General features: G+C 44.7%; 1 protein-coding gene across 4 annotated transcripts in view; it reads right to left on the reverse strand.

The window, feature by feature from the left end:
- The window catches only part of mtmr2 (myotubularin related protein 2), a 36,490-nt gene extending 14,920 nt beyond the window's left edge, over positions 1-21,570 (reverse strand). For 2 of the 4 annotated variants that reach the window (XM_060912867.1, XM_060912864.1), the window contains exons 1-11: positions 21,381-21,570; positions 20,231-20,321; positions 19,298-19,321; positions 19,126-19,168; positions 17,281-17,375; positions 17,054-17,185; positions 9,478-9,582; positions 9,147-9,230; positions 8,463-8,612; positions 8,015-8,203; positions 5,132-5,317 (exon numbers count right to left, since the gene is read on the reverse strand). In XM_060912867.1, coding sequence (XP_060768850.1) covers positions 5,132-5,317; positions 8,015-8,203; positions 8,463-8,612; positions 9,147-9,230; positions 9,478-9,582; positions 17,054-17,185; positions 17,281-17,375; positions 19,126-19,168; positions 19,298-19,321; positions 20,231-20,321; positions 21,381-21,493 — 1,212 coding nt within the window. In that variant the 5' untranslated portion in view covers positions 21,494-21,570. The remainder of the gene's footprint in view (positions 1-5,131; positions 5,318-8,014; positions 8,204-8,462; positions 8,613-9,146; positions 9,231-9,477; positions 9,583-17,053; positions 17,186-17,280; positions 17,376-19,125; positions 19,169-19,297; positions 19,322-20,230; positions 20,322-21,380) is intronic. The other 2 variants (XM_060912865.1, XM_060912866.1) reach the window with 2 other exon arrangements.
- Positions 21,571-24,682: the final 3,112 nt, after the last annotated feature.

The following is a 24,682-nucleotide window of genomic DNA, read 5'->3' on the forward strand; positions in this document are numbered from 1 at the left end:
AACCATTCACACTCACATTCACACCTACGCTCAATTTAGAGTCACCAGTTAACCTAACCTGCATGTCTTTGGACTGTGGGGGAAACCGGAGCACCCGGAGGAAACCCACGCGGACACGGGGAGAACATGCAAACTCCGCACAGAAAGGCCCTCGCCGGCCACGGGGCTCGAACCCGGACCTTCTTGCTGTGAGGTGACAGCGCTAAACACTACACCACCATGCCACCCTGAGACATTTCTATGATACAGAAATTTAAAAAGGACTTTCAGCAGGAGGTAATGAGTTGATTGATGTGTTGACAGCTGTATACAAACATACTCCTGAAAAAACTCTCTCTAAATTGTATAGGAGTTTACAAATGCAAAAGTGTATAAATTCACTGCATGCTAAATCAAAATGGGAACAGGAAATGAACATTCAGTTGTCAGAGAGTGATTGGTATTCCATGTGTGAAACACAACAATCTTCCACTAGCTCTAAAAGATGGAGGGAATTTGGATGGACGAACTTAATTCGATTTTTTATTACACCTCACATGAAAAGGAAATGAGTAGGAGTGCAGCAGCAGTGCTGGAGACGATGTGGGCACATGAATGCCAGTCACTCGCATACGTTTTGTTCATGCACAAAATTGCAACCATTTTGGGACAGAGTTCTTCAAATTCTTGAAGATATATTTGGTTTCAACATTCTCAAGGGCCCCAGGATTGTGCTCCTGGGATTGATACCTGGTGCCATGTTTCAAACCAAGGACGTCTATCTCTTCAAAATTTTGATACTTGGATGCAAAAAAGCAGTTACAAGGAACTGGCTGAAATGTAATCCTCCGAGTCCAGATCAGTGGCGGGACATCGTAGATGAAATGCACTCCATGGGAAATGGACTCATTCTCTAAGGACTAAAGCAGAGACCCATACAAAACTCTGGTCTAAATGGACTGTGCCCAAGATGAAGGATGGGTCGAGTTCTCAACTGTTATGAGATCAGAGTAATAAGACTGTGAAGCGTGTAGTGCCCCCCCATTTCAACTGTGTGTTGTGTCTAGTGTATGTGTTTTTGTTTTTTTCTTTTCTTTTTGGATGTGGCGTTTGTCTTGTTCATACAAATGTTAATTGAGAAATGAATAAATAGTTAAGAAAACTGTTGAAAAGCAAAAGTGAACAAAAATAAAATGCCCCATTGAATTGTCTCAAGCCCACCTCCCATCTCTTCCATTTCCCCTCAAACCCCACAAGTATTACACATCTCTGACAATTTTATGAACAAAAATCTTTTTTAAACCAAAGTCGCAGAACTGTTTCATCTCTTAAAACTTACACAGTCGTGAGCTTCATTTAAATTTGTCCATCTGTTTGTTCAAACTCAGTGTATCAAAGCAGCTGATATTGTAGAAGCCATGCATGTGTGAATAAAAATAACAAATTAAATAAAAGTAGCGAGAAGTGTGTAATCTGATGTAATGGAGTTTTAGTACTTTTTTATTTTAAATGTACTCAAGTAAGATTTAAAAGTATTATTAGGGCCCGAGCCCTATGGGCGAAGGCCCTATTGTTCTTGTAAGAGTTCACTATTATTATTCTTCCGTCTTCTTCTTCTTCTTCTTTATTTTTCTCCGCTGTTGGGCCATTTTCGGGGCGCTTGCCATGGGCGAAAACGCACGAAATTTGGCACCACTTCCGAGAATTGCCACCGCTACTCAGAACCAAAAGCCCAAACTTGGCCGGGGCTCAGGGCCTCTATAGCGCCCCCTAAGTCGTTGTGATTTTGGCCTCCCGCATTAAGGTGCCTGGTTGCCATATAGTTTGTAGTACTGGCATGCCATTTGGTATGCATATGTATCTCACTAAGCCGGACAAAAATGTCATGCCAATGCATTAGCCACGCCCAACAGGAAGTGAGGTTATTTCACTTTTGTGCGAAATGCATGGCCACGAAGACGGCGCAACTCCTCCTAGACCGTTCATAGGAATGTCACCAAAATTGATACACATCATCTACAGACATGGCTGACAAAAGTTACTAAATACGTTTCACGTAGGGTAAACCGTTCAGAAGTTATACGTCAATCAATTTTCACTTCAAAATTTTACATGCTAAAAAATTCATAACAAATCTTCTAATTGCTCAAAACTGCTCATACTTCACACGCTAATCACTCACTGGGCTTCTGACATGTTTCCCAATTTCTGTGATATTTCGCCACTGGGGGCGCTATTTTTGGGCAAAAAATCCAATCTTTCCTCAAATTTGGTCAAACTTCACGGCCACCCTCTTACTACCACCCATGTCATGTATACCACATTTTGGGAATTTTCGTCCATGGGGGGCGCTGTTTTTGGCCGACGCAATTTCTCCAAAATGGGTTTTTGGTTAATAATTCCATAATGCTTTTCCTTCACACCACTACCTTGTGATAGTACGTTGCTGTTGTAGACACTTGTTTTTCCAACTCATAATCGCTCATGTACAGCATAGCGCCACCTACTGACATGGGAAAAACCAAAAAATTTATTCTTCAAAAATCTATATCTCATCTTCTATTTACTCAATTTTCATCAAACTTCATACGCAAACTCTTCATAGCTCACCTGACATATACGCCAAATTTTGTGCACTTTCGCCCCTGGGGGTGCTGGTTACGGCAGAAATGATATTGCAGCTTCTGATTTGTCAACCTTGGCAAGCAAACTCTTTACAAGACCCTTATTGGGGCGCTTGCCATGAGTCGACAATGCTCGAAATTTGGCTCCTTTTTCTTAGACTGCCTCCGCTACTGAGAACCAGAAGCCCAGATCCAGGCGGGCCTCAGGGCCTCTATAGCGCCCCCTAACGTGTTGTGATTTTTGCCTCTCGCATTAAGGTGCCTGGTTGCCATGTAGTTTGTAGTAGTGGCATGCCCTTTGGTACGCATATGTATCTCACCAAGCCGGACAAAAATGTAATGCCAATGCATTAGCCACGCCCTACAGGAAGTGAGGTAATTTCACTTTTGTGCGAAATGCATGGCCACGAAGACGGCGCAACTCCTCCTAGACCGTTCATAGGAACGTCACCAAAATTGATACACATCATCTACAGACATGGCTGACAAAAGTTTCTAAATACGTTTCACGTAGGGTAAACCGTTCAGAGGTTATACGTCAATCATTTTTCAATGCAGAATTTTACATGCTTAAAAATTCATAACAAATCTTCTAATTGCTCAAAACTGCTCATACTTCACACGCAAATCAGTCATTGGGCTTCTGACATGTTACCCAATTTCTGTGATGTTTCGCCACTGGGGGTGCTATTTTTGGGCAAAAAATCCAATCTTTCCTCAAATTCGGTCAAACTTCACGGCCACCCTCTTACTACCTCCCATGTCATGTATACCACATTTTGGGAATTTTCGTCCATGGGGGGCGCTGTTTTTGGCCCACGCAATTGCTCCAAAATGGGTTTTTGGTTAATAATTCCATAATGCTTTTCCTTCACACCACTACCTTGGGATAGTACGTTGCTGTTGTAGACACTTATTTTTCCAACTCATAATCGCTCATGTACAGCATAGCGCCACCTACTGACATGGGAAAAACCAAAAAATTTATTCTTCAAAAATCTATATCTCATCTTCTATTTACTCAATTGTCATCAAACTTCATACGCAAACTCTTCATAGCTCACCTGACATATACGCCAAATTTTGTGCACTTTCGCCCCTGGGGGTGCTGATTATGGCAAAAATGATATTGCAGCTTCTGATTTGTCAAACTTGGCAAGCAAACTCTTTTCAAGACCCTTATTGAGGCGCTTGCCATGGTCGACAACGCACGAAGTGCGAGACCCTATTGTTGCCGTGTGTCCAATTCTGTGCTTTGTCGCCATTGTGGGAGTAATGTCTCTTGCCGCAGAAGCTGTGGAAGGTTTTTCGCAGGGACGCATGCCCCCGCCCCCCTTGGCCGCTGGCGCGAGGGCCCGTCGAGGCCGCTTGCGGCTTTAATTATATCTTAACACTACTCCAATAAGTAAAATTTGCTGGAAAAGGTTCCTCAAGTCTGTGGATTAAACAGACCCACCTCCGGACACGCGTGCTCAGGAGTGCAGTCAGAGAGCATGTGCAGAAAGTGTGATGAGTGACAGGTGGTCAGTGATGTGTGTATAAATCTCAGAGATGGGTGTCTTCATCATGGACACGCACTCGTTACACTAAGCACCCCATGTGTCTTTTACAAACACACACACCTCATTTTAATACACAATGATTGCTTTAGTTTTTATTATGCTGTATGGGGCGTGGCCATGCTTGATCATTTCTGAGTCACATGACCAGGACTTGCCTGTAGTGTGTACCTGTGCTAGGAAGTCAATGATTTCCCTCTAAACACCCAGACGTGTAGCTTCTCTGACACGCACTTTTAAAAATATATTGTATTGTTTTGTGTTTTAAACCTCTTTTCCCACAGGATATAATGTGATGTTCATCATCATGTCACTTCAGACGGATATATAGGATATTACCTTTATGTCTTTATGTAAAATGCTACCGACATGTGCCGAGTTTCCCAAAAGCATCGTAGCACAAAGATCATTGTTAAATGGTTGAGCAAGCAGCACAATGAACACTCTCTCTTCTAGTTAAGATGCTCTTAGCATTAAGAGGCTTTTGGGAAACCCACCAATGATTGATTCAAACTGAAATTCAAGAGATATTCCAGGTATAAACACATAACACACCTTTACATGGAAGACTAATCCCATCCGAGTAGGGGTTGAGTCTCATTACCATACGTTAAAAAACGATACAACCTAAAGTAAATAAGGATGACAGAAGTGTTCTGTGTGTGTATGTATGTATGTGTGTGTGTGTGTGTGTGTGTGTGTGTATATATATATATATATATATATATATATATATATATATATATATGTGTGTGTGTGTGTGTGTGTGTGTGTGTGTATCAGAGCCCTACAAAAAAGTACTGCATGTGAAATTCTAGTTTTTTTAAGAAAGCACTAGACCACGCCCACCACCAATGACGACATGGTTCAGGTTTTGAACTAGACTAGTAAACAAACAAACAAAAAATCCACACAAAATACAGGTTTGTCTATGTATGTGCATGCGTGCGTGTGTGTGTAAAGCTCCACCTTGATGTGCTCCAGCCAATGAGTAGCTTCAAGATTGGACAGCCAGTGGGATTCCTCGATGTTGGGATAGACCACCTCCTTCAGCTTCCGTAGCGACTCGCGCATCACATGAATGTTGTGTATATCGAGGAAGACGAGCTCTGCATTCTGATATGCATCCTCACTCTCACACCCCCCTCCCTTCATCTACACACACACACACACACACACACACACACACACACACACACCTCAGTTTCTCCAGTGACTGACTCATAGTGATGTATAAAGTGGGCAGGGCTTTGAAGGGATGAAATCATGTTGCTGTTGTATACATGTATATCCAACCCCAAATCATAAAAAGTTGGGACGGTATGGAAAATGTAAATAAAAAGAAAGCAGTGAGTCCTAAATGTACTTTGGCTTGTATTTCACTGGAGACAGAATGAACCCAAGATATTTCATGTTTTGTTGGTCAACTCCATTTCGTTTGTTAATATACATCCATTCCTGCATTTCAGGCCTGCAACACATTCCAAAACAAGAGTCATCAGGAGATGACATATCCCCCCGGCCCCCTCATGAAACCCCACTCCAAATTTTCCTAAGTTGAATTGGTTGCCATGGTAATACGGAAAAAATAAAAATCACAGAAATCCCAAAACGTCAAAAAGTACAACTCCTAGAGTCACTTAACATAACTGTCAGGTTTCGTGAAAAATTTCCGAATAGTTTTAGAGTTATACTCCGTAAACTAAAACATTTACAGACTGACAGACAGATGGACAGATAGAGTGATAGCTATATCCCTCCGCATTATATGCCGGGGGGATAAAAAGTTGGGGCAGGGCAATTTAGGACTAGTAATGAGGTAAAACAATTAAATAATGATGTCATGTGAAACAGGTGATGTCAACAGGTGACTGTAATCATGATTCAGTACAAAATCAGTCTCCAGGAAAGGCCGAGTGTTTGAGGAGTAAAGACGGGCTGAGGATCTCCAGTTGGTCAACAAATGCGTGAGAAAATTATTGAAATGTTTAAAAACAATGTTCCTGAAAGAAAGATGGGAAGGGATTTGGATATTTCACCCTCTGCGGTGCAGAATATCATTAAACCATTCAAGGAATCTGGAGGAATTTCGGTGTGTAAAGGGCTCAAGCCTAATCTGAACCCCTGTGAGCTCCGATCCCTCACTGCATCAAGAACCGTCATTCATCTACAGCTGATAGAACCACATGGGCTCGGGATTACTCTGGAGAACCTTTATCAAGCTAGGGTTAGGGTTCTCAGACTTCTCTGAGCTCTGAGGCATCTAGGATGGACCATCACACAGTGGGAACGGGTACTGTGGTCAGACGAATCAGTATTCCAGGTCTTTTTTGGAAGACACCGTGTGCTCCGGACCAAAGAGGAAAAGGACCATCCAGACTGTTAGCAGGAACGAGTCCAAAAGCCAGGGTGTGTCATGGTATGGGGTTGGGTCAGTGCCCTTGGCAGAGGTAACTTGCACTTCTGTGATGGAGCATTAATGCAGAAAAGTCCACTGAGATTCTGCTCACATTACAAAGGCGTGGCTGCTGAAGAGGGCGTGTCCCCTCGGTCCCCAATAGAGAATGTGTGGAGAATTGAGAAATGAAAAATATGACAGTGACGATGCCGTACTGTTACACACTGTGGCAGTGGGGGTGTGGTCAAGTGTCGGTCTGTGACCGGAGGGCGGAGTCAGGGAAGGTAAGTGGCAGAATCACTACACCTGATGTGAATTAACCTGCGTTTGTGTGTCTTCCCAGCAACCACGCCCTATATAAGGGGAGAGAGAAGGCAGAGGAAGGGAGCTCTCTCCTGCACCAGATGACTTGTGTGTGTGTGTGTGTGTGTGTGTGTGTGTGGCTGGGAGAGTGTATGTTAGTACTGAAAAGTGCAAATAAAAAAAGAGTTTTTTGGAACTCAGTTCTGGCCTGCCGTCCTTCTGTGCTCCACCCACCTGCTCTGACTTCTACACACACCTTAAGACCTGTTTACAGGAAGAACCGGATAAAAATAACACCTGAAACACGTCACCACTTGGAGTCTTCAGTCCATAAACATCTTTTAAGTGTCGGGAGAAGGAACGGGAACATTATAAAGTGGGAAATGCTTCACTGTAACAACTTTTCTTTAAACGTGTTGTAAGAATCAAAGTTGAAATGTGTTTATTTAGAAAAAAAAATTAATTAATGAAGTAAAACATCAGGTAATGTGCTGTTGTATTGTTTTGAGTGTAACACAGGCCAAAGATTATTTACAAATCACTGTTTTCAGTTTTAATTTCAGTTTCAACTTCAACTCAACATACCGTCCCAACTCTGTCTGATTTGAGGGTGTACACACACACACACACACACACACACACACACACAGAGACATATGTGTGCGGGGGTGTGTGTATTTACATTATATGGCCAAAAGTATGTGCCCCCTGACCATCACACCCATACGCCCTTGTTGAACATTCCAGTCGAGATTTATTTCTCTTTACTGTTATAATGAGTTCCACTCTTCTGGGAAGTCTCTCCACTAGATTTTGGGGCGTGGCTGTGGGGATGTGTGTTCGTTCAGCTACAGGAGCATTAGTGAGATGTCGATGTTCAGTTCATCCCAAAAGGTGTTCAGTGGGGTTGAGTTCAGTCAGGGCTCTGTGCAGGACACTCGAGTTCTTCACTCCAACCTTCACACACCACGTCTTCATGGAGCTCTCTGTGTGCACAGGGGCATCGTCACGCTGGAACACGTTTGTGGGAAGACTAACATATGGATGCGATGGTCAGCTGCCCACATAATTTAGCCATATAGTGCACATGCGTATATATGCTGCTTGTGTGTGTGTGTGTGTGTGTGTGTGTGTGTGTGTGTGTAAAAGACCTTGTTAGCTGCAGCGTTGCTGCTGGGTCGAGCATCAAAGATAAACAATTTGTGAGACTGTGCGTTGGCGTCCATGATGGCCTGCAGCAGCTTCTCATCATCTCTGCAGCGTTTCCCACTCACCCCCGACATAGGCTGACCTGACCGTACCACTGCCGCCTGACTCTGGGGGTGCAGCCATGACAACACCTACACACGCGTGCGTGCACACACACACACACACACACCAACGACTGTAATTTATATAGCACATTTCACCAATCCAAGAACACTTTGCAGGAGAATGATAAAAAGACCTCCTGAACAGTTCTGAGCTGGTGATGATGTCACTGAATGGACCGTCCCACTTTAACGTGATTCATACAAGAATGGAACAGAGCGATCATAAAAACACACAAAGACCCACACACTTGGATGGGTTGGGAGTGAGGGTGATGATGTCACTGACCGGAATACGACCTCTGGCCCTGAAAGTGGCAACCCGGCGCAGTTCATCGTCAGTAACGGTTACCGGGACAACCAGTGTAGCGGGATATGAGTCACACAACTCATAACGATCATTCACCTTCGAGATCCTCCAACTTTCATTGGGCAGACCCTACACACACACACACACACACACACGAGAAAGAGACAGAGAACTACTCATGTATGGACACTTCATGTCTTAAAGTAATGATGGGTGTTGTTTCTCTTTACTTAGTTGTTTGGTTCTTGGCATAATAAGGATTATTACAGTTGTGGTGTGGAATAGAGCCATTTACTCTATTATTTACTATTTGATCTCAAAACGCAGTAAGAAGGTAAAACACTTGTCCACTAATTAACTTTCGACGAGGCACACCTGTTAATTGAAAAGCATTCCAGGTGACTCCCTCATGAAGTTGGTTAAGATAATGACAATAGCATTTACCATCAACAAGGGAAATGCAGGATACACTGAAGAATTTAAAATATTAAACATTTAGTTTTTAAAAATTTTTTGTTTACCACATAATTCCATATGTGTTCCAGATGTTATTTCATAGTTTTGATGTCTTCAATTTTGTTCTACAGTGCAGAGAACACCTATGAATGAGAAGAGTAGGGGTGTACAAACTTTTGACTAGTAATGTAGATACACACACTGTACCTGTCTCTTGTACTCCGTCAGAGAGTCATAAACTTTCCACCCGTTCTCTGGGAAAACCTGATTATACTCAAAGGCAAACAAAGACTACAGAGAGAGAGAGAGAGAGAGAGAGAGAGAGAGAGAGAGAACATCACACACACACTTTACTTTCTCTCTCTCTAATACACTCCTTATAAACACACAGTGTTGTGATGTAAACCACAACAACTCAATAACTATAAAATACACACACACACACACACACACACACACGGATATGCAGAGACACCCATGCAGAAGTATAAATCAGACTTTAGCACTTACACACACACACACACACACTCACACTCACCAGGTTGTTGGAGAGTGGGAAGGCAAACTTGCTCATCACATCAAACACTGATTTTTTTAACGAGTCATCTGGCTGCTTATGGACAAACCGCAGGTTCCTCATGTCCTACACACACACACACACACACACACACACACACACACGTGTGATGTTTGAGTTGAACTGACATCCCTGACTGATGACTTAACTCTAACAGTTTCATCGCTGCTGCACTGATCCTCATCATCAACCTCCACCTCAGCGACACTGTACACTGTCTCACCTACAGGTGTGTGTGTGTGCGCATGTGTGTGTGTGTTACGGTGGTGTTAATATTCACAGTTACTGTTTCTTTAGGAACTGCTTCATGTCCTGTACGCACGCACACATGCACATGTTACACCTGCTGGCTCAAACAAGTGCAACATAAAGGGAGACCACACGTAGTAATATAATTTGATATAGAAATTTATTCAAGTAATAAATAAAAATCAGTAGTATGAAAAATAAAAATATAATGTACGAAGGACTATGTCCAAACGACAAACCACAACCCCAAAAATGCCTGGAAGGAGGAAGCCCCTCTCTCCTCCTGGCCAACTGATCTCCTTAAAAGGCCAGGCCCCTTGTTAAACCGACTCTCCGCACCTGCACCCCAATCACCTGCTGATTAAACACATAACAAGGAGACAGGGAACAGGGCGGAGCTAAGGGCTCCTAAATAAGACAGGGTCGTGACACACACCTCCTTAAAACAGAGACACACCCCTGTGGGTCTCTGTAAATGTAACAATACAACAATAATACACATTATTCCAAATACCTACATACCACAATACATCATAACTACATGCAAATCAAACACTAATAAGGGCACAGCAAATATTAAACAACAAATTCAAAATCTCACACATTCCAGCCATAACAAGATGATACAACATCCAATCACAAAGTCAGCACCCTCCTGCGTCACACTCTCTCCACCCACCAGCAAAACCTCGGCGCCAGGCAGCTATTTAAGGCAGGCAGAAACGAGAAAAACACATTCGCTTCTGACATGATCAGATATGCAATTAAGAAATTAGTCATCCATAGGAGATCGTGACAAAGCATCAGCCATGACATTTTCCACCCCCCTAATATGACGAATTTCTAAATTATACGGTTGGAGAACCAATGCCCAGCGCATAAGACGCTGGCTAGGGCTCTGCAACGAATGGAGAAATGTGAGCGGGTTGTGGTCAGAATAGACCACCACTGGTCGAACCCCTCCACCCACATAAACATCAAAGTGTTGCAGAGCCCAAACCAACGCCAGCGCCTCCTTTTCAATAACAGAATAATTCAATTGATGTCTATTGAACTTTTTAGAAAAATACCCTACTGGACGCGCAATATCGGCTTTATCTAACTGCAACAAAACCGCTCCAGCACCCACTTGGCTTGCATCCACCTGTAACTGAAAAGGCACATTAAACCTAGGAGCAGCCAGAACAGGAGCGGTACTCAATAGCAACTTCGCATTTTCAAACGCAGTATGACAATCTAAAGACCAAAGAAACTTAACATTTTTTTTCAAAAGAGCAGTCAATGGAGCGACAACAGTGGAAAAATTGGCACAAAAACTACGATAGTAACCCACCATACCTAAAAATCTCATCAATTCTTTTTTCGAGGTAGGTGGGGGAAACGCATCAATAGCCTGTACCTTGGCTCGGACTGGGCAGACTTGACCCTGGCCCACAACCTTACCAAGGTACACCACAGTAGCACGAGCAAACTCGCACTTAGCGAGGTTAACAGTAAGCTTTGCAGCACGCAAGCGCTCAAAAAATGATCTAATACAAGACAGGTGTTCTTCCCAAGTATCACTATATGTCACAACATCATCAAGATAAACAGCACAACCCTCCAACCCGGCAACAACTCGATTCATGAGTCGCTGAAAGGTGGAAGGTGCGTTGCGTAATCCGAAGCTCATGACATTATACGAATACAAACCTGATGGCGTTATAAACGCAGAAATTTCTTGGGCTCGCGGCGTCAATGGAACCTGATAATACCCCTTTAAGAGATCAAACCTACTGACAAAGTGAGCTAAGCCCACCCTATCAATACAGTCTTCCATCCTTGGAAGCGGAAAGGAATCGGGCTTAGTAACCTTATTCACCTTACGATAATCAGTGCAAAACCGAAATGTGTTATCCAGTTTAGCAACTAACAAACATGGTGACGAGCAGCTGGAATAGGAAGGCTTAGCCAAGCCATGATCTAACAAATATTGCACCTCGGCTTCCAAGTATCTCTCTTTCTCAGGCGGCACCCGGTAAAAACGTTGACGAATGGGCTGACTATTCGCAACCACAATATCATGTTGAATAACATCAGTACAGTTAGGCACATCAGAAAACAAAACATCGAATTCACAAATCACAGATCTCAATTGGCCTTGCTGTTCAGAAGACAAGTGACCAAACAAACAATCCAAATTTGACAACATTTCAGAATTTCTCAATCGCGGTTGCCACACTGTACCCGAGGAACTTGCATCCTCAGGAATCGCCACGTCCTGAGACTCCGCCTCCACTTCGCTCACCACAGCCAAACTCCCACCACCAAAGTCTGTCTTCAAAGTGGGAGCATAGTAGGGCTTTAAAAGATTAACATGGCACAACTGAGTAACCCTTCTACGATCTGGAGTGGACACTAAATCATCTAAATCAGTCACCTGACGCACAACTACATAAGGACCCGAAAACATAGCACAGAAAGGCGAGCCCGACACCGGAAGCAAAGCCAGAACCTGATCCCCAACGTTAAATACACGCTCTACAGCGCGTCGGTCATACAGGCGCTTCATTTTTTTCTGTGCTTTGGACAAATTTTCCTTAGACAGTTTCCACACAAGCAATAACTTTCTTCTAAAACCGTGCACATAATCAATTAGGTTTACAGGGGGCTCCACCTGCTCCACTCCCTCTTTTAACACAGAAAGAGGTCCACGAACTTTGTGCGCAAACACCAAATCATTTGGGCTGAATCCCATGCTCTCCTGAGTAACATCACGAGCAGCTAATAGGAGCCAAGGAAGACCCTCCTCCCAATCTTTATTCAACTCCACACAGTAAGCGCGCAATAAAGATTTTAACGTACAGTGGAAACGCTCTAAAGCGCCCTGACTCTGCGCACGATATGCGCTACTTACCCTATGTTTAACGTGGAGCTGATTCAAAACTTCCTTGAACAAACCCGAGGTAAAATTTGCCAAAACCAAAAATAGCTGCCCAAATTACTAGGCCAAAAGTAGCTGCCCAATACTATTTACCAAATGCCCTTTTCATGCATATCAACCATTCCTTGAGGCGCATGTCCCACAATTGCTGAAAGTTAAAATGCACAGGAGTAGCCCCGCACCTAACTCAAAAGAAATCCCTAATTAAGACTAACTAGTCTTCAGGAGCCCCCATACGATTGAGTTCCGAAGAACCCCCCCGCGTTCGACTTCCAAACACAAAAAACTAAAATAACAAACTAAAAAAACAAACAGCGTTAGGCGCTCTACTCCTACCGCAGGGTTTGCACGTTACTCCGGTGAATCTAATCCACCTGCGTTACCTCAGCAATCAAGGGGCAATTGCCTCAACCAAAATACTTGGTACTAGAACGATGAGACTTCCTCCTCCCCCAAACAAGCAAAAACAATTAAACCAACAAACCAAACGGAAATGTATCAAAATATACAAAAATACTACGTGAGTCACCCACCAATTTGATGCGCTAGTTTACCCAAAATCGGTTCCAAAACCGGACGAGCCCCCATATGTTACACCTGCTGGCTCAAACAAGTGCAACATAAAGGGAGACCACACGTAGTAATATAATTTGATATAGAAATTTATTCAAGTAATAAATAAAAATCAGTAGTATGAAAAATAAAAATATAATGTACGAAGGACTATGTCCAAACGACAAACCACAACCCCAAAAATGCCTGGAAGGAGGAAGCCCCTCTCTCCTCCTGGCCAACTGATCTCCTTAAAAGGCCAGGCCCCTTGTTAAACCGACTCTCCGCACCTGCACCCCAATCACCTGCTGATTAAACACATAACAAGGAGACAGGGAACAGGGCGGAGCTAAGGGCTCCTAAATAAGACAGGGTCGTGACACACACCTCCTTAAAACAGAGACACACCCCTGTGGGTCTCTGTAAATGTAACAATACAACAATAATACACATTATTCCAAATACCTACATACCACAATACATCATAACTACATGCAAATCAAACACTAATAAGGGCACAGCAAATATTAAACAACAAATTCAAAATCTCACACATTCCAGCCATAACAAGATGATACAACATCCAATCACAAAGTCAGCACCCTCCTGCGTCACACTCTCTCCACCCACCAGCAAAACCTCGGCGCCAGGCAGCTATTTAAGGCAGGCAGAAACGAGAAAAACACATTCGCTTCTGACATGATCAGATATGCAATTAAGAAATTAGTCATCCATAGGAGATCGTGACAAAGCATCAGCCATGACATTTTCCACCCCCCTAATATGACGAATTTCTAAATTATACGGTTGGAGAACCAATGCCCAGCGCATAAGACGCTGGCTAGGGCTCTGCAACGAATGGAGAAATGTGAGCGGGTTGTGGTCAGAATAGACCACCACTGGTCGAACCCCTCCACCCACATAAACATCAAAGTGTTGCAGAGCCCAAACCAACGCCAGCGCCTCCTTTTCAATAACAGAATAATTCAATTGATGTCTATTGAACTTTTTAGAAAAATACCCTACTGGACGCGCAATATCGGCTTTATCTAACTGCAACAAAACCGCTCCAGCACCCACTTGGCTTGCATCCACCTGTAACTGAAAAGGCACATTAAACCTAGGAGCAGCCAGAACAGGAGCGGTACTCAATAGCAACTTCGCATTTTCAAACGCAGTATGACAATCTAAAGACCAAAGAAACTTAACATTTTTTTTCAAAAGAGCAGTCAATGGAGCGACAACAGTGGAAAAATTGGCACAAAAACTACGATAGTAACCCACCATACCTAAAAATCTCATCAATTCTTTTTTCGAGGTAGGTGGGGGAAACGCATCAATAGCCTGTACCTTGGCTCGGACTGGGCAGACTTGACCCTGGCCCACAACCTTACCAAGGTACACCACAGTAGCACGAGCAAACTCGCACTTAGCGAGGTTAACAGTAAGCTTTGCAGCACGCAAGCGCTCAAAAAATGATCTAATACAAGACAGGTGTTCTTCCCAAGTATCACTATATGTCACAACATCATCAAGATAAACAGCACAACCCTCCAACCCGGCAACAACTCGATTCATGAGTCGCTGAAAGGTGGAAGGTGCGTTGCGTAATCCGAAGCTCATGACATTATACGAATACAAACCTGATGGCGTTATAAACGCAGAAATTTCTTGGGCTCGCGGCGTCAATGGAACCTGATAATACCCCTTTAAGAGATCAAACCTACTGACAAAGTGAGCTAAGCCCACCCTATCAATACAGTCTTCCATCCTTGGAAGCGGAAAGGAATCGGGCTTAGTAACCTTATTCACCTTACGATAATCAGTGCAAAACCGAAATGTGTTATCCAGTTTAGCAACTAACAAACATGGTGACGAGCAGCTGGAATAGGAAGGCTTAGCCAAGCCATGATCTAACAAATATTGCACCTCGGCTTCCAAGTATCTCTCTTTCTCAGGCGGCACCCGGTAAAAACGTTGACGAATGGGCTGACTATTCGCAACCACAATATCATGTTGAATAACATCAGTACAGTTAGGCACATCAGAAAACAAAACATCGAATTCACAAATCACAGATCTCAATTGGCCTTGCTGTTCAGAAGACAAGTGACCAAACAAACAATCCAAATTTGACAACATTTCAGAATTTCTCAATCGCGGTTGCCACACTGTACCCGAGGAACTTGCATCCTCAGGAATCGCCACGTCCTGAGACTCCGCCTCCACTTCGCTCACCACAGCCAAACTCCCACCACCAAAGTCTGTCTTCAAAGTGGGAGCATAGTAGGGCTTTAAAAGATTAACATGGCACAACTGAGTAACCCTTCTACGATCTGGAGTGGACACTAAATCATCTAAATCAGTCACCTGACGCACAACTACATAAGGACCCGAAAACATAGCACAGAAAGGCGAGCCCGACACCGGAAGCAAAGCCAGAACCTGATCCCCAACGTTAAATACACGCTCTACAGCGCGTCGGTCATACAGGCGCTTCATTTTTTTCTGTGCTTTGGACAAATTTTCCTTAGACAGTTTCCACACAAGCAATAACTTTCTTCTAAAACCGTGCACATAATCAATTAGGTTTACAGGGGGCTCCACCTGCTCCACTCCCTCTTTTAACACAGAAAGAGGTCCACGAACTTTGTGCGCAAACACCAAATCATTTGGGCTGAATCCCATGCTCTCCTGAGTAACATCACGAGCAGCTAATAGGAGCCAAGGAAGACCCTCCTCCCAATCTTTATTCAACTCCACACAGTAAGCGCGCAATAAAGATTTTAACGTACAGTGGAAACGCTCTAAAGCGCCCTGACTCTGCGCACGATATGCGCTACTTACCCTATGTTTAACGTGGAGCTGATTCAAAACTTCCTTGAACAAACCCGAGGTAAAATTTGCCAAAACCAAAAATAGCTGCCCAAATTACTAGGCCAAAAGTAGCTGCCCAATACTATTTACCAAATGCCCTTTTCATGCATATCAACCATTCCTTGAGGCGCATGTCCCACAATTGCTGAAAGTTAAAATGCACAGGAGTAGCCCCGCACCTAACTCAAAAGAAATCCCTAATTAAGACTAACTAGTCTTCAGGAGCCCCCATACGATTGAGTTCCGAAGAACCCCCCCGCGTTCGACTTCCAAACACAAAAAACTAAAATAACAAACTAAAAAAACAAACAGCGTTAGGCGCTCTACTCCTACCGCAGGGTTTGCACGTTACTCCGGTGAATCTAATCCACCTGCGTTACCTCAGCAATCAAGGGGCAATTGCCTCAACCAAAATACTTGGTACTAGAACGATGAGACTTCCTCCTCCCCCAAACAAGCAAAAACAATTAAACCAACAAACCAAACGGAAATGTATCAAAATATACAAAAATACTACGTGAGTCACCCACCAATTTGATGCGCTAGTTTACCCAAAATCGGTTCCAAAACCGGACGAGCCCCCATATGTTACACCTGCTGGCTCAAACAAGTGCAACATAAAGGGAGACCACACGTAGTAATATAATTTGATATAGAAATTTATTCAAGTAATAAATAAAAATCAGTAGTATGAAAAATAAAAATATAATGTACGAAGGACTATGTCCAAACGACAAACCACAACCCCAAAAATGCCTGGAAGGAGGAAGCCCCTCTCTCCTCCTGGCCAACTGATCTCCTTAAAAGGCCAGGCCCCTTGTTAAACCGACTCTCCGCACCTGCACCCCAATCACCTGCTGATTAAACACATAACAAGGAGACAGGGAACAGGGCGGAGCTAAGGGCTCCTAAATAAGACAGGGTCGTGACACACACCTTGCAGACGAGGCCGTAAGAGACATCTCCTCTGCTGGAGGCTCCCCCGATCTTCTCAACTCTGCTGATCACACCAAGAGGAAGATCCAATACAAACAAAGGCTCCTGTACACACACACACAGGTTTGAAATCTGCAGTGCACAATGAAAAATTATAATAAACTTAGTAGTATTCACTATATACTCACACAAAGCTTATGACAGGTGTGTGTGTGTGTATAACTTACCCGGTTGACTGATCTGAAGAACAGTCTGTAGTTGGTGACAGTGAGTGTGCCACGTACAGCTCCCACAAATGGACAGATGTAGGTCACATCTTTAGCTGCACGCATGCGCACACACACACACACACACACACACACACACACACACAGTAGTGATGGCACTGAAGACACACAGAGGAGGAGACAGTAGTTTTCTTTTTTTGGCAACTACAAAACTGATTACAGACCGAATGCTCGTGTGTGTGTGTGTGTGTGTGTGTGTGTGTGTGTGAGAGCAAGTGTGGGAGTGTTAGTGTGCATGTGTGTGTATGAGTCTGCAAGTGTGTGTGTATAACGTGTGTGTGCATCAGGGGCGATTTCTCAGAGACAACAAGGGAAGCCGAGCTTCCCCTAAAATTCTCTCCCCAAACTGCAGCATCTACGACGTTGAATTCTCATTAAAACAATAACTTGCATAACATAATATATGCCCAAGATTGTATTTACGTTCATAACTATCCTGTAACTTATTTGAGTGATGTCTGACGAACTTGCAGTTCGCTACGAGAGTCACCTTTGCTGCCAGGCTGTAACCAGCGTTGCCAGATACTGCTGACGTTTTCCAGCCAAAATATGTTCAAAACCCGCCAAAATGCACTTAAAACCGCCCAATCTGGCAACACTGGCTGTAACCTTTCTTATTTCAATGGGCTCTATGGCTGGCAGCCGGGTATCCGTTGCAGTCTATGAGAGGGCTCTGAACAGCCAATTTCGGCTAGTTGTTATTGGTTAAAATCGACAAAATCGTCACTTCCAGGGAAGCCGGGCTTCTCTGGGACTAACGAGACAGTGGGAGGGGCAAGAAGCCGGGCTGATGAAGGATTATTGGAGGTAGTGTTTGAAAGACATGAGGAGGGCGGGCTCTGTACTTCGGCGTCGGCGAGGAACACGGAAGTATGATCAGTCCCTAGCGGATGTCGAGAAAGTGTAGTCGTGTGCCAAAGTGCTGTCCGAATTTCTTTTCATATAAACGGTTCTTCTCATTGATGTCTCTGTACATTACTCTGTAAATAAATGTAAATATTACTCGTTGTGCTCCGTTAACTTTCATCCATTCTATCAGTTTGATCATTCGTGAATTCACTCGTTTATTTCATTTGTAGTTCAATCTGGTTGTAGGCTAGCTTGAGCCTTATTGGGATCTGCAGTGCTAGCTGCTAACAGAAATTGGTAAAGTCTCTGGAAAGCACAACCAGCTGGTATGACAGGGTCACAGACCATTTTCTGGAAAAGGAGCGGAGGGCAGAATTTGTGTATAAATAGTGTGCATCATATAATGTTCATGAATGTGAAGTGTGTATATTGTTCAGTAATGTTAAGAGAATGGTGGGCTCTGTGTTATAGGTTATACCTGGGTTTAATATTCAAGGTTCTGTGTGTTGCATAGCCCACCTGGTTATGAATTTCCAGACTGTGTTGCAGATGATGTTCAAGGATGTGTTGCACAGCTGGGTGTTGTGTTAAAGACTCTGTGTTGCATATCAGGGTATGATGTTCAAGGCTCTTCGTTGAATAGCCAGTGATTTTTGGATGTTTGATATTTTTGATTAAGGATATGAGGCACTAGCCTGGCAAGCCAGACTATAACATGAAATGTACAAGCAAAAATACTTTCTGCCACTAGGTGGGGTTGTCTAGTTCACTGTGCTAATGGGGCACACCTTTCTATGCTTTGATATCCGGCCTACAGATTTTACGATGAATGCGTAAAATGGGCTTCCCCTGTTTTAAAAACCAGCAGCCGCCACTGGTGTGCATGTGTGTATACACCATGGTTAGTAATGTTCATAGAAGTGTTATGTGTCTTACCCTCAATCTGTACAACTTCCTTCACTAACAACTCCAACTCATCCTGAGAGAGAGAGAGAGAGAGAGAGAGAGAGAGAGAGAGAGAGAGACCGACAGTGAGTGACAGAGAGAAAGTTATTCTACTCTCAACAAGGTTTCGTTAATTCAGTCTGAGTGAAATCTTAATTTGTACCTTAGCAGGTGTTTTCCCTCTCACCTGGAACACACACACACACACACACACACACACACACAAAATACAGAAATAAACAGTGACATAATGGTGTGTGTGTGTGTGTGTGTGTGTGTGTGTGTATCAGTAATCCCTTTCCCTGCAGTCTGTTAAGGCTGGACTCTGACTCCTTTCCTCGTGTTCTGTATAAAGCGTCTGAATGTGGATTCTCTCTCTCTCACACTCTCTCTGATTCTCTCTCTCTCACACTCTCTCTGATTCTCTCTCTCTCTGATTCTCTCTCTCTCACACTCTCTCTGATTCTCTCTCTCTCTGATTCTCTCTCTCTCTGATTCTCTCTCTCTCACACTCTCTCTGATTCTCTCTCTCTCTGATTCTCTCTCTCTCACACTCTCTCTGATTCTCTCTCTCTCTGATTCTCTCTCTCTCACACTCTCTCTCTGATTCTCTCTCTCTCTCTGATTCTCTCTCTCTCACACTCTCTCTGATTCTCTCTCTCACACTCTCTCTGATTCTCTCTCTCACGCACTCTCTGTCTCTCGCCCCACAGTTTTCTGAAAACCTGCTTGGCTGAAGGAGACACACACACACACACACACACACACGTTCTCTATATTGAGGCTGCTGTTTCCTTCAACCTGAATTATTTAATCGAAGTGATCACATGTTCATAGGATGTTCAGTTTCTCAGATGTGTTTGAAGAGGGGAATAAATCTGACGGATAAAAAAAACCAATCCCCTCAACACTCGATTCCCCTGAAGTGTGTACTCAGGGTCTTCGTATTTCCCACACGTCGATCCATCACCACAAACGCTGATGCTCAGCCGGGCCATGCCCGTCCTCTGGATCGGGACCATCAACCCACAGTGTAAAGACCTGCCCTGCTGCAGCCTCCCTGTGTGAGAGAGAGAGAGTGGGGGCGTGGTCTCACCTGGCTGAGCGGGGTGGAGCTGTCCGGATCAGAGCCCGGTGCTGCGGGGCTTCTTGCGGGGGAACAGCGCTCTGACCGGGACGTGCTGCTACTGAACAGTTACAGACACATAATAAACACGCTATAACAGTTACTTATTCACTAATAACATCAATTTTAAGGCACGAGGACATTTACAGCACCATCACATTTCACTGTTCATCAGAGAATGTTCAGTTCATCATCCACTAAACATGACAGGAATAATCGAGAGAGAGAGAGAGAGAGAATCAGTGTGTGTGTGTGAGAGAGAGAGAGAGAGAGAGAGAGAATCAGAGAGAGAGAATCAGAGGGAGAATCAGTGTGTGTGTGAGAGAGAGAGAGAATCAGTGTGTGTGTGTGAGAGAGAGAGAGAATCAGAGAGAGAGAATCAGAGGGAGAATCAGTGTGTGTGTGTGAGAGAGAGAGAGAGAGAGAGAGAATCAGAGAGAGAGAGAGAATCAGTGTGTGTGTGTGAGAGAGAGAGAGAATCAGAGAGAGAGAATCAGAGGGAGAATCAGTGTGTGTGTGAGAGAGAGAGAATCAGTGTGTGTGTGTGAGAGAGAGAGAGAATCAGTGTGTGTGTGTGAGAGAGAGAGAGAATCAGTGTGTGTGTGTGAGAGAGAGAGAGAATCAGTGTGTGTGTGTGAGAGAGAGAGAGAATCAGAGAGAGAGAATCAGAGGGAGAATCAGTGTGTGTGTGTGTGAGAGAGAGAGAGAGAGAGAGAGAGAGAGAGAGAGAATCAGAGAGAGAGAGAGAATCAGTGTGTGTGTGAGAGAGAGAAAGAGAGAATCAGAGAGAGAGAGAGAGAGAGAGAGAATCAGTGTGTGTGAGAGAGAGAGAAAGAGAGAATCAGAGAGAGAGAGAGAATCAGTGTGTGTGTGAGAGAGAGAGAGAATCAGTGTGTGTGAGAGAGAGAGAGAATCAGAGAGAGAGAAAGAATCAGAGAGAGAGAGAGAATCAGAGAGAGAGAAAGAATCACACCCAACAGAGTTGTGAAGTTAGCAGTGTTCTTCATGCGGTTCGCGGTGTTAAAGCTCGTTAGTTTTCCAGCTTAGCCGCCGTGTGCGCTTCCCGCTGTTAGCTTTAGCCGCTCAAGCTGTTCCGGTTCCGTTAGCAGTGAGTGTTTACCTGCTGAGGCTGTGAGCGCTGAGCTTCCTGGAGTTTAAACTCTCCTCACTGCTGCACTCCTCCATCACACACTCCTCTCTCTCTCTCTCTCTCTCTCTGTATCTGTGTGTCATTAACTTAGTTTCCCCTCAGTGTTAAACGAATCTCGCGCACACAGCGGAAGCGGCCATGTTTTCCCACAATGCCTCTGTGTAGGTTTGTCGGAGTCCAGCTGACAGCGCGCGCTCCACCCTGCAGTGATGTTTCTCTCTGCTGTACATCACCCACATCACCATAACAGCACATCACCCACATCACAGCACATCACCATCACAGCACATCACCCACATCACAGCACATCACCATCACAGCACATCACCCACATCACAGCACATCACCATCACAGCACATCACCCACATCACAGCACATCACCCACATCACAATCACCCACATCACCATCACAGCACATCACCCACATCACAGCACATCACCATCACAGCACATCACCCACATCACAGCACATCACCCACATCACCATAACAGCACATCACCCACATCACAGCACATCACCATCACCCACATCACCATAACAGCACATCACCCACATCACAGCACATCACCATCACAGCACATCACCCACATCACAGCACATCACCCACATCACAGCACATCACCATCACAGCACATCACCCACATCACAGCACATCACCCACATCACCATAACAGCACATCACCCACATCACAGCACATCACCATCACAGCACATCACCATCACAGCACATCACCATCACAGCACATCACCATCACAGCACATCACCATCACCCACATCACCATAACAGCACATCACCCACATCACAGCACATCACCATCACAGCACATCACCATCACCCACATCACCATCACCCACATCACCATAACAGCACATCACCCACATCACAGCACATCACCCACATCACCATAACAGCACATCACCCACATCACAGCACATCACCATCACAGCACATCACCCACATCACCATCACCCACATCACCATAACAGCACATCACCCACATCACAATCACCCACATCACCATCACAGCACATCACCCACATCACCTACATCACAATCACCCACATCACAATCACCCACATCACCATCACAGCACAATCACCCACATCACCTACATCACAATCACCCACATCACCATCACAGCACATCACCATCACAGCACATCACCCACATCACAATCACCCACATCACCATCACAGCACATCACCATCACAGCACATCACCCACATCACCATCACAGCACATCACCATCACAGCACATCACCCACATCACCATCACAGCACATCACCATCACCCACATCACCATCACAGCACATCACCCACATCACCATCACAGCACATCACCATCACCCACATCACCATCACTGCACATCACCATCACTGCACATCACCATCACCCACATCACCATCACAGCAAATCACCATCACAGCACATCACCCACATCACCATCACAGCACATCACCCACATCACAATCACCCACATCACCATCACCCACATCACCATCACAGCAAATCACCCACATCGCCATCACAGCACATCACCCACATCACCATCACAGCACATCACCCACATCACCATCACAGCACATCACCCACATCACAATCACCCACATCACCATCACCCACATCACCATCACAGCACATCACCCACATCACCATCACAGCACATCACCCACATCACAATCACCCACATCACCATCACCCACATCACCATCACAGCAAATCACCCACATCGCCATCACAGCACATCACCCACATCACCATCACAGCAAATCACCCACATCACAATCACAGCACATCACCCACATCACAATCACAGCAAATCACCCACATCACCATCACAGCAAATCACCCACATCACCATCACAGCAAATCACCCACATCACCATCACAGCACATCACCCACATCACCATCACAGCACATCACCCACATCACCATCACAGCAAATCACCCACATCACAATCACAGCACATCACCCACATCACAATCACAGCAAATCACCCACATCACCATCACAGCACATCACCCACATCACAATCACCCACATCACCATCACAGCAAATCACCCACATCACAATCACAGCAAATCGCCCACATCACAATCACAGCAAATCACCCACATCACCATCACAGCAAATCACCCACATCACCATCACAGCAAATCACCCACATCACAATCACAGCAAATCACCCACATCACCATCACAGCACATCACCCACCTCACCCACATCACCATCACAGCAAATCACCCACATCACAATCACCCACATCACCCACATCACCATCACAGCACATCACCCACATCACAATCACCCACATCACCATCACCCACATCACCATCACAGCAAATCACCCATATCACAATCACAGCAAATCACCCACATCACCATCACAGCAAATCACCCACATCACCATCACAGCACATCACCCACCTCACCAACATCACCATCACAGCAAATCACCCACATCACCCACATCACCATCACAGCCAATCACCCACATCACAATCACAGCAAATCACCCACATCACCATCACAGCAAATCACGCACATCACAATCACGCACATCACCATCACAGTACATCACCCACATCACCATCACAGCACATCACCCACATCACAATCACCCACATCACCATCACCCACATCACCATCACAGCAAATCACCCACATCGCCATCACAGCACATCACCCACATCACCATCACAGCAAATCACCCACATCACAATCACAGCACATCACCCACATCACAATCACAGCAAATCACCCACATCACCATCACAGCAAATCACCCACATCACAATCACAGCAAATCACCCACATCACCATCACAGCAAATCACCCACATCACCATCACAGCAAATCACCCACATCACCATCACAGCACATCACCCACCTCACCAACATCACCATCACAGCAAATCATCCACATCACCCACATCACCATCACAGCCAATCACCCACATCACAATCACAGCAAATCACCCACATCACAATCACAGCAAATCACCCACATCACCATCACAGCAAATCACGCACATCACAATCACGCACATCACCATCACAGTACATCACCCACATCACCATCACAGCACATCACCCACATCACAATCACCCACATCACCATCACCCACATCACCATCACAGCAAATCACCCACATCGCCATCACAGCACATCACCCACATCACCATCACAGCAAATCACCCACATCACAATCACAGCACATCACCCACATCACAATCACAGCAAATCACCCACATCACCATC

This window comes from Neoarius graeffei, chromosome 28 (assembly GCF_027579695.1).
Source record: "Neoarius graeffei isolate fNeoGra1 chromosome 28, fNeoGra1.pri, whole genome shotgun sequence".
In the NCBI taxonomy this organism is placed as follows: Eukaryota; Metazoa; Chordata; class Actinopteri; order Siluriformes; family Ariidae; genus Neoarius; species Neoarius graeffei.